The sequence below is a fragment of the Morone saxatilis genome, unplaced genomic scaffold (assembly GCF_004916995.1).
Source record: "Morone saxatilis isolate NCDOM2014 unplaced genomic scaffold, NCSU_SB_2.0 Contig7, whole genome shotgun sequence".
NCBI classification, from domain to species: Eukaryota; Metazoa; Chordata; class Actinopteri; family Moronidae; genus Morone; species Morone saxatilis.
In genome coordinates, this window is record NW_023340246.1 from 9,282,297 (window position 1) to 9,293,144 (window position 10,848).

Here is a 10,848-nt window from a genome sequence, read left to right on the forward strand (position 1 = left end):
GTGTGTGTGTGTGTGATAAAAAACTGAACTGAACAACTTTTTTCTGATGGTCTTTTTTGCTTTTAATTCTCAAGTTGGTCAACTTGAACACAATTATCAGATCATTATTTTCATGTCCAAACAGGATGGCAGTTTAAAAACACAAGTATAACAGTGAAACAATCTCTTTAGAGCAACAGAAACCCATATGAAACAGCTCAGAGCACACACACAATGAACACAAGTTAAATCTGCATCTCAGCATAGCCTCTGTGTCCACCTGCACTGCTCTTCATCAGCCAAAATAAAACACAAATTCGCACACTCCACAAAATGGACGACACAGCTCTGAATCTGCCTGCTACATCAGCCAAACACAAACTGTACAAAAATAGAGATTGATAGAAAAATAGGAGATCTGACATGTTTGAGAGAATATGCAGTCTCTTGCACACACCTGTTATTTTCATGATCATTGCAAAAAACCCTAACTCTTAGCCAACTTGTCTCTTTGCCATTCAAATAGTCATGTGGTAGTCTTTATCTCTGGAATTGTTTACATTATTTCCTCATTATTTGGTGCTTTTCAATGCTAAAATGAGATACATTTTTGACAGCTGTTATCTGCCTATGCAGCCCAAATTTCTACACCTCCCAAACCTTTTCTTCTGTAAAAGAGAAGATGAAATATACATTGGCCAACATTAACTGAGTTTACATCATCTTTGAAGATTTTCAGGCTTGAAAAGCCTCTGCTGGGTCTCTGGTAATACCAGTATTATGCCTTTAACGCCACTCCATTCACAAGTTGTTTTGCTGCTACATCCCTGCATTTAATCCTACCCTCCACCCCTCTGACAAACATACAGTTTGATGTATTGCTATCTGGTCTGCAGATATTTGCAGACGTCTTTTGAATGTTTACTCTTTCTCTCTTACACATGAAAAGGAAACATATAGTTTATACAGTGCATAAAGCATATCAAAATGATTTTAAACTGTGTACAATAATGTAAAAAATTACCGTTTTATATATTTGATAAGAAGATATAAAATGAATTTGAAGTGTATTAAAACTTTCCAGTGTAATTTAAGGAAAAAGTGGTTATCCCTGTTTCAAAATGCAAACACACTGAACCTGTTTTATATATATTTGTAACTTAAAGGTACCCTGCAGAGAAAGTGACCACTAGTAGCGCTATGGAGCACTGTTTTTATGAGGGGGGCCACGTTTTGTTTGTATTGTGCAACTGTGCAGGCAGGGCGATTTCAAAGAAGAGGCCTGCAACCTAGCAATCATTGACGTATACAACACGGTTTAATATTCAAAAAATCTACTTGCACACTAAACATTTTTGTTTAGACCTCAAAAGATACACACAATGTGTAAACTAAATGTAGACATTACTTTTATTTGCTCAAAATAAAACGCCACAGGGCACCTTTAAGTAAACTCAAGTTGTAAATTTCATAATTATCCATTTTAGCGTCACAAGAACTCAATAGCATGAAGCTTAAATGCATCTTGATATAGGACTACGTGTGATGAAACCGCGTTTTTAAATTGGGAAAACGTTTACATATCCAAATACATTTCTTGTGCATTTCACCACCCACAGATTAGATCATTTCCTTTTTTGTGATAAATAGCTTTTTGTTTATTAAGCTGAGCACTAGTCCATCTAATTTTGCAGTGCAAAAAGATAGGCAGATAAGGGCAGTTTATTCTCTCTCATTTGCTCTCTTGCTGCAAAACCTCTTACATTTCTTTCTTAATGGCCATCTATTTTACTCTTATAAGCATTTTTGACCCAAGCCCCACCTCCCCCTGTCTGTACAGATGATGAGATTATGGTACTATACTTCCCCTTTGGTAATCAGGATGTGTGCTCATCCAGCAGGACTGCAGATAAGAGCAGAGTCTTCAACTAAACATTGTCAAACTAAATCAGTTGGTCCAAACCTCCCTCATTGTAAGAGAGCTTACTCAGCATACTAGGTAAACTCTCTGTTCCACAGTACATTCATTATCACCTCGAAAATGTCAATTAGACAACTCAACAGTTTCTCTACAATAAAGAATCACAAAAATATCTCTTCCCTTTAGGCTTTATCTAGGCACTTAAAATTATTCCTGTACAGAAATAAAGCATGCATTGTTTTGTTGTTTATTTTTTTTTCTCAGAATTTAGATAAAGTTGAGTATCAAAGTAAATCTTTGGATTTGTAAACAAGTATCCAAGTTCCTCATTTTGCATTGTCGGTGAAAAGGAGTCCCCTACACACACGGTGCACATGTAAAAGGTCAGAAAGTTGCAACTGTTTGACAATGAATCAATATCTTCAGCATGTCGTGTGTGTCCTCCGTTACTCTCTGTGGCTGTTTTTTTTAATGTAAATATTAAACATGTTCATCATTGGAAATGTGAGTTCCTGTGAGCCGTAACTCACAACAGACAAGAAAAAGATAATCGTATCCAGGCTGTTGGTCACTCTGAGGCCGAGTTGTGGTTTGGTCTACCAAATTGATCTTAGCTGATGAGAGAACCTTAGAACTGATGGGTCAGCCTCTCTCATTGGCATCTATCCCGGTGTGCTCAGCTCCTCCTGCGGCTGTGGCACCCTGTCCCGGGGAAAAGCCTTCCTCTGGCCCACTGCCTTGTTCCAGCTTCCTTGTCCTCATTTCCCCTCCTTGCTTTATTCTCTTCTTTTATCTGCGCCCCTTTGTTTAATTTTGCCTCCTGGTTTTCCTTCTCTTGTTTCCCTCAATTTCCCATCTCAAGGAGGAGATAAAAAGATAATCATCCATCCCTTTCAAGGAGGTATAAGTTCCACCAGTTATGCACAAGTGCATTCATGTACATTGTTTAGTTACAGGGCAACCAGGTGGCGTACATGGGGTGTTGCGAATGAGAAAGGTAATGCTGAGGAGGAGAGGGAGGACAGGGGTAGAAAGGCTGAACCTGTGCAACGTAATAGTTGCTGAAGTTTCCATCTGAGACGTAAGGAGCCGGCTGGTAGAAGCAGGTGACGTTGGCAGCGTTGGGGATGGCGTTCTGCTCAGCCATGACCCGCAATGCCAGCGAAGAGATGAGGCTGAGCGTCTGGCGCCTCTCGTGGCCCATCAGGCACACCGTGCTCTCCTGCACCACATCGTACAGAGTGGCCAGATAGTCATACTTCCTGTCCTCCAGGTCTACAAAGTGGTTCTGCAGATAGGACTCCAGCTTCCTCCTCTGCTCGCCCACGTCAGGGAAATCTATGAAAAAGCGGGAACACATGTAGCGCTGCAGCAGTTTCATCTCGCTGTCTGAAGCTGCACGGAAACCCCGCACCAGCAGGTGGCAGTACTTCAGTAAACCCCCACCTCGAATCTCCTCAGGGCTCCTCGTGCAGATGAGGCGCTTGCGCAGGTGGTCGAGGGCAGTGGGGAAGTCGCCGTAGACACTCTCCCCAAGAATTGTGGGGTGGAAAGTGGCAGCCATGGGGTGCTCGGAGCACTCGTAGAAGAGGAGAAGTGAGTCCAGGCGGATCTGGAAGGAGTCCACGCTGAACTCAAACTGCCGTCGAAGAGAGTCCACAAACTTGAGCTCCACGTTCTTGCCACGGTTGTTGGAGAGGGAGATGAGACTCCAGCGGTCTGAGTCATTGCACACCTTCACCATCTTTTGCACATAGGCCTCCTAAAAAAAAGTGAGACATTAGATCATAATCACAGACTTAGAATGATTATGAATACCTGTGATAAGTTTAATGCATCTCATGTTTGAAGCCGTTGTTGGGGTTAATACGTACATATGGGTGGATTTAACTTCTATATGCATACTCGTGAACCAGAGAACACACAGGCATATAGTTCACTATATATACTCAACAAACATACAGTATATATAAAAAGCAATTGTACTTTTGGATATTTGTTTTCTATGTTTAAGTTATATTTAAGGCCCCAGAAACATAATCAGTGCAAGTAATTGTCTACGGTGGTCCAGAATTGTGTTTTTCCCAAACACTGACATTTTGAAGAATATGTGTCAGAGTTTTCCATCACACAAAGCCCTGCTGCCTTTGCTGTGTTAACCAACTCCTCCTCTTCTCATTTCCTACTTTCACAGCTGTAATATAGTGTTAGTTCCTGCACTAGTGCATCATATATTTTTTCTTTATTCCCCTGAAAACCACATTACAGTTGGTTATCAGACACATGTACCCATGGTGATGTTTAAGAATGATTCCCCTGTGCACCTAATATATTTATATATTATATATAAATATATTATTTATTTTCTGGATAAAAATGTTAAAAACCAGCCTTAGTTTGAGCAGGGTTCAACAGACGGGCATTAATGCTATTTGCAGCAGATAAAAATCTTGATTCAGTCTGTTAGTCATGATGTTTTGCTGATCACATCTGTTGGTGGGCCATTAGTAGCCTGGGTAGTCCTCCGTATCCAGGTAACTGAGGGCCTACTTATTAATGTGGATCCGACTCCAATTGGATTAGACAGAATCCTCTTTGAATTGGAAACCAACCTTTTTACTATTTGAAGGCTTATATCTCTGCGTTGGTTGGATATATTCAGGGCAGACCTATGTCTTGTTTTTGTAAAATCGATTTACATTCAGTTTGAAGTGAATTTGCAAACAGAAAATGTGTGCATTGAGTACAAAACGAACATAACCTCAGCAGTGTGCGCTGCTAATGAAGTGTGACTGGACATAAAATAAAGACGAATATAAGGTTCTATGACATGTTTAAAAAGTTTTAGACAAAATGTAATTTCTGTTTTGAAAATCATATTATTTCTATATATTTATATTAGTATTACTTCAGGTACTACCTTTAAGGTCATTGGTGTGATCTTTTCTTTGTTCACTCCCTCGGGCAAGAAGTCTAGAAGAGAGTCCAGAACTATATCTTTCACTATCTGAAACTCCATCTCTCCTTTCAGCTCGGCGCAGAATATCAAGTCCAGATCTTTCCACCCGAGTCCGCTGTCCTCGTGCAGGACGTAGCTGGCCGCGGAGCCGTTCAGTCGCACCTCCCGGACATGTATCCGCTTCTCCTCCATGCGGCTCCGTACCACCTTGACGATATCCCGCGGCTTTACCTCCAGAGTGGGGAAGCTCCACCGGCCGTGGATGGGGATGGAGCCGGTGAGGATGGTGTCCAGCCGCTGCACTTGCTCCCAGTTGAGAACGCTGAGGTTGATGCTCTCCCCGTCCGAGCAGCTGTCGGCTGCAGCAGACTCAACACTCTCGTCCATGTTAAGAAGAGGTAGACAGAAGGATGTAAACAACAAAACTTTCCACTAACTCCTGCTGGAGTAGTGGCATCAGCTAGCGGCAACTTTCTAGAATTGACCGTTCTGAGCTGATGTCTATCAAAACAGCACGATGCTGGGCGACAGCGCGTCTCTACGCATGACGATAAGAACTAGTTGGGCGGTGTAATGCTTGTCCTACTTCTTACATAAAGTCTGCAGTCCAGACAAATTCAATTCATGAGCTTTCCAGCCGTTAGGCTTAGTCACTGTCCAGCATCTGCTGCCCCGCTGCGCGCTCCGCTCTGCTTTGCTCCGGCGCTGTCCCCAAACTTTGGAAAGCAGACATCAACTGTAAAAGCTTGAAAAGATTGTTCCTTACGGTGTCAGCTTTTCATTACGTCCCAAAAACTCACTGACGCATCCATTTCCTCCGCGAAAACGTTTCATCCACCGCAGAACTTTTACTTCTCTCCTGTTGGACTGACTATTACGCACAGATTATCGCGCGTCCCTGCTGCGTAACAGCAACTTTACGCATTGTTTTAAGACTACTTTACTCTTCCACGGCACACCTACTTTCAGAAAGTGGTGTATAGCTGCTTTTCCCCTTACATTTTGGACGTTTGTTACTCGTTCATACTGCGTGATACCACGGAGGTCCCACTCCACAGCTGCTGGAGAAGTTGTGATCAGTGTGCTTCCCGTCTGAGAAGCGTTGGGCGGATCGGTTTGATTGACAACCCACACCTACTAATAGCAGCCCCCGCTTCCCACAGCGTCTTTGCAAGCCCGGAGACTGAGGCGTGTCTGGAGAATGGGCGTTAGAAGAAAAGAGAAGGAAACAGATTGGACACTGACCCTTAACCAGAACCCTTTCCTTTCTGCTTTGAATCGACTTCTCGGCACTCCTTTAAAAAACGCCCGCAGTGAGGCAACTTATTCAGCACTTTTGCATTTTGCATTATTAATATCACATTTTTGTTATTCATTGATTGACTGATTGCTCATTGCAGTGAGAATACTCAGAGATCCGCAAAGCCTATTTTACAAGTAGATACCCAATATTTAAAAAATATTTGATGTGGTGAAGCACTGTGATGATCATGGTCAGACAATCATGAGGGATGCTCTGGCAATGACTGTCTTCCCTTTATTTTATAGTGTAAAATCACTTACTCACTAATTCACGCTGGATAACAGAAGGAAAAAACAAAAACAGAAACACTTACATCACTCTTACATTACAGAAGTTACTCAGAAAGTGAGGGAGGGAACGGACATACACCCACGCCCCCTAGGGGTTGTTTTTCACCCATATTAATTTGGCCCTGGTGTGCAGCAACCCCTTCAACATGAGGTTACTTTACAAACCTTGAAGTAAAATTGCAGGAAACTTGTGCAAGTGCATAACCTGCATGTATATCTAATGTAATATATATTGAATTAACTATTTAAAAAGATCCATATTTGGTGCATGTTTGTGGTGAACTTCTCTGACATGTAAAGTGTAAGTTGTCTGTCAGTATGTAGGGTATACGCCACATAGTCTCTGCAGGTTAGTTGTCATGGAGAATCTATCAGTGCAGAGCTTGGCGCGTATATCTGCGTCACTGCAGACGAGCCCATAAACCAGCTTACTGCAGATTACCCTGTATGTGCAGTGACACACACATTTACACACAGCCACACATATGCATGTACACTTAGACCTCTTCACAAAATGCAAGGCTTATACCAATTTAAGGAATTATTGGTGCATGCTCTGCGCAGGCTCCGATCATAAAACAGTGAAAGAAGCATGCCATAAAAAGCTATGTTTGTAATGAGAAAAGTTTTTAAGCAATGTAGCTCAAAACCACTAACAACTGTGAAACAGAGCATGTGTTCACACTTTAGTGGAGCAACTGAGCTGCACAATAACTGAACTTCCACATTTTCACATGCAGTCATTATTGTGATATCTGGATATTTGTGTGAATACATAGTGTTGCTGAAAACACTTTGTCTGCCTTGTCTTTGAGCCATAAAGGCCTAAATATCACATGCATTCCTGTGCATATACTGTGTCAAATCATCACATGATATGAGGCATTTAGTTCAAGTTTACTGCAACTAGTGTCAATGGCATTTGTATATTCAATGTGTGGGAGATGTTTTCACTTCTTGATCCTGCTTCTTTTCTAACTCTCTTCGGGTCCAGAGGAGCTACTTACAGCTTTAAGTGTGTGATAGGCAGAGGTCACATCAAGGAAAAGTGAAAGTGAGTCAGGTCAATGGAAAACTGAAACTTTATTCATGCTGACTTAAAACGTTTCATCAACATTTCCAGGTTAAAGGCAATGTAGCTCTATAGGTTGAGACACAACAGCAGGTCAGTCACACTCGGTTCTTTCCCCATTCACCAACAGACTCAATGTCAGGCTTAATGCTGGGGATACTTACCATGAAGCAGCTACTTACCTGACCTCTGACTTGTCAAGTGGATGACACCGGCTTGGTTTCCAATGTCTGACGACATCAGAGGATTGACAAGGGGATTTCAAATAGACCCCTTGTCAGGCGGCCAAACCGATAGCCACATTTGGAAAAACAAATTTATCTGTGTGTGTGTGTGTGTATGTATTTCCCCATGCGTGTATTTTGTTTATGTTATGTCAGTGTGTATACTAGAAAACTAATGTTTCTGTGGTTATGTCCCAAGTTTCTTCTTTGTGTAACTATTATTGTGTAACTTTTTGTCACTGCCTGTGTGTGAATTTTTTGTGAGTTACATCAGCCGAATGTACCAACCTGCCTCTTTACACTTAGAAATGAAACAATAAATGAAACCATTCAGACTCACTATCTGAAACTCCATCGACGACCAGCGGAACGGCCACTTGCTTTCTTGCTTGCTTGCTTTCCCCACCTTCACCCTGTGCACCCTGACTTTTGCTAATCCCCCATTCCCTCCCTACGTCCTATCCCACTCATTTATTGCTCATCCTCTTTTCTAGCCCCCTTTTTCACCATTCCTACATGCGGAAGTTTATTAAGAGATTACAGTGAGCGTGTTAGCCAAACTTGCTTTCATCATCTTCCTGCTTCCCTTTCCCACCTCACTCCCGTAACACCTCCAACTATTTTTATACTTGTTTGGATTTTCATTAGTAGAGAAAAAAAATCTGTCTTTGATTCCTTGTTGACCCATGTGAACCCAGACTTCTCTCTACGTTTTCTATTGCTGAAGACTGAGAAGTGAAAGTACAGCAGTGTATTGTTGCCATGACAGCAAAAGAAAAAAGTATTAGTGTCATGTTATTACTTTAAAAGTTTATTGTTGTAACAAGATGTTTTTTCACGTTATAACAAGATATTTCTTGGCATCATACATCTTGGCATCATGTCAGCCAACAATCGAATATTTAACCTTGCTAACCTTAGCTGACGTAAGATAACGTTACCAGTTGATTAGCGAGTTAACAGTAAAGACAAGCTAGTGTTTTTTCGTTGTGTGTGTTTATTGTTGATATGACACCAGAATGTTTAGTGAAGATGTTTTAAATACTATATGTTAAATACTAAATGTTAATTTGGCATTTCAGTACATTTTTGCACAACAGCAATAGGGGTTAACGTTCAGCTGGATTGCAGTGACACTTTACTTTAAGAGAAGAGGATAGCTGTATAGAGACAAAAATATCTTAACCATCTTCACCAGGTTGCTATAGTCTTGTAATCAAAGTGGCTGATGACATTAGCACTTTTGGTTAGCCGGAAGACGGAACCTTGTTCACTAGGTTTAGTTCAACCTGGTGTTGGCATACAGTGATGTACTGGTCAAATTCTGGTGGGCTGCTGTATTGTTGGGCTGATGGACTTAAAATATAAAAATAAAAAAATGAAATTTATAAAGTTCCTACCGGCCATCTGGCCCTGTCTCTTCACCAGCCCTCTCTGTGTGCCTCTCATTTGGGTATGTGACATCGTGCTTACGACCAACCCTGATTGGAGAACAGTCTGATCCATAATTCAGTTTCTACAGTTATCCAGCTGTGCACGCTGGCATTGGTACTCCTGATAAACATAAACATTCAACAAGTATTAGAAAATTAAGATTTTCTCGCAATTACGGGTTAAGTATGTTTTAAAATATATTTTTGAACACAACCATTTTTGTCTTCTGTACATTTCACTTACATGCCTGTGTCCTAAAAGATTATTGTCACAATATTGTCAAGAAACACATTTTTGGGGTTATTTTAAATTTGGAACCTACAATTGTTATGTATCTTGTGTATATGTGTCCAGTTCCTGTATCAGAATCAGTAGAAATAGGTTGTAAAAATAATTGTAACTGCTGGTTCATGCTGGGTGTCCCACAATAACTACTGAAGCTGTTAACTTACACTTTATCACAAGTAATTATTCATATGCAAGCAATTATAGACCTACCTGTACCTGCTACTGTGCATGGAATTTACATTCTCAGTGTCCAGCCATCTGCCCTTTGACACATATACAGTATAGTACAGATTACCACTAGTACATAGTGACTAGTGTAGCTAATGATACCCTATCAAGGCAAAGACTAACCTCAAAATAATTTTCAGTCTATTATCAATTTTAATCCTGACCTCAGCGAGACCTTTGTTGACCCCAATCAACCTTGAAGAACGCATTCAGTAGTATAAGCCCCCACTAAACTCTTCCACAGCCACTAATGAGATTCGCTGACGTGCCCTGCACTGTAAGCCATGCTGCAGCACTAGTTGCTCTGTGTGTAAGTGTGTTAATGCTCAGTTCACAATTCAGGGACGTGTATTACTCAAGCAAAATCACACACATTGTCGATATGAAAGTGTTTATAAAATGTTTCACAGTCACAAACTGCAAACAGCATAAAAAAGAGGTTTATAATTAATCTACCATTAAATAATCACACAGGGGATATTATTTGTACAAAAGCAGCCTGTGAACTGAACTCAGTATGGTATGCTTCCCCGGAGATTTATACTGTCTCTCTACTCTCCAAGTCAATCGTTCCCCATTTTTTTGCATATTGTTCTGTTCTTCCTTGGTCACAACTGAGGGCAGCAAAATGCTGTGCCAAAATAAACAGGAAGTGAATCGCTCTGTGAGCTTCCTGTATACTGTGGTTAGAGATGTCAAGATCACACTGATATTCTGTGGTGATGTCTGTCCAATATAAATGCACACATGCAGAGATGCACACGCATAAACATGCATCATTAATTGACTCCTGGCACCTCAGCTGCAGCCGTTCGTAAATAAAAAGTTGGTTAAAGAGGCTGGTAGCTGTGTAACTGGGGCTGGAAACTGGGAACACAGGGCTGAAGATTGGGAAAAGGAGGGGGCTGGGGAGAGGGACTGGAACCAGACCAGACAGGACCACAGGGAAACAATTGACAAGGAAGGCAAGGGGGAAAAAACAGGCAACAACAAGAAAACCCACAATGCATGAAGACAGACTCAAAGTGTAGACTGACAGAGTAGAAGTGGCAGGGTGGTGTTTGTAGAGGTCCTGAATATTGAGATGTGGTGCAGCTGTTGTAGCTCCAGCACACACACCTGTCTCTACTCACTCACTCACACACACACA

At 41.4% G+C, this 10,848-nt stretch overlaps 1 protein-coding gene across 1 annotated transcript; it reads right to left on the minus strand.

The window, feature by feature from the left end:
• Nucleotides 1–45: 45 nt before the first annotated feature.
• On the minus strand, nt 46–5,946 carry LOC118340297 (terminal nucleotidyltransferase 5A-like). Its single transcript, XM_035678187.1, has 2 exons — nt 4,821–5,946; nt 46–3,662 (listed from the first exon to the last, which is right to left on the minus strand). The coding sequence occupies exons 1-2, from the start codon at nt 5,244–5,246 to the stop codon at nt 2,847–2,849; spliced, it is 1,242 nt and encodes a 413-aa protein (XP_035534080.1). The 5' UTR covers nt 5,247–5,946; the 3' UTR covers nt 46–2,846.
• Nucleotides 5,947–10,848: the final 4,902 nt, after the last annotated feature.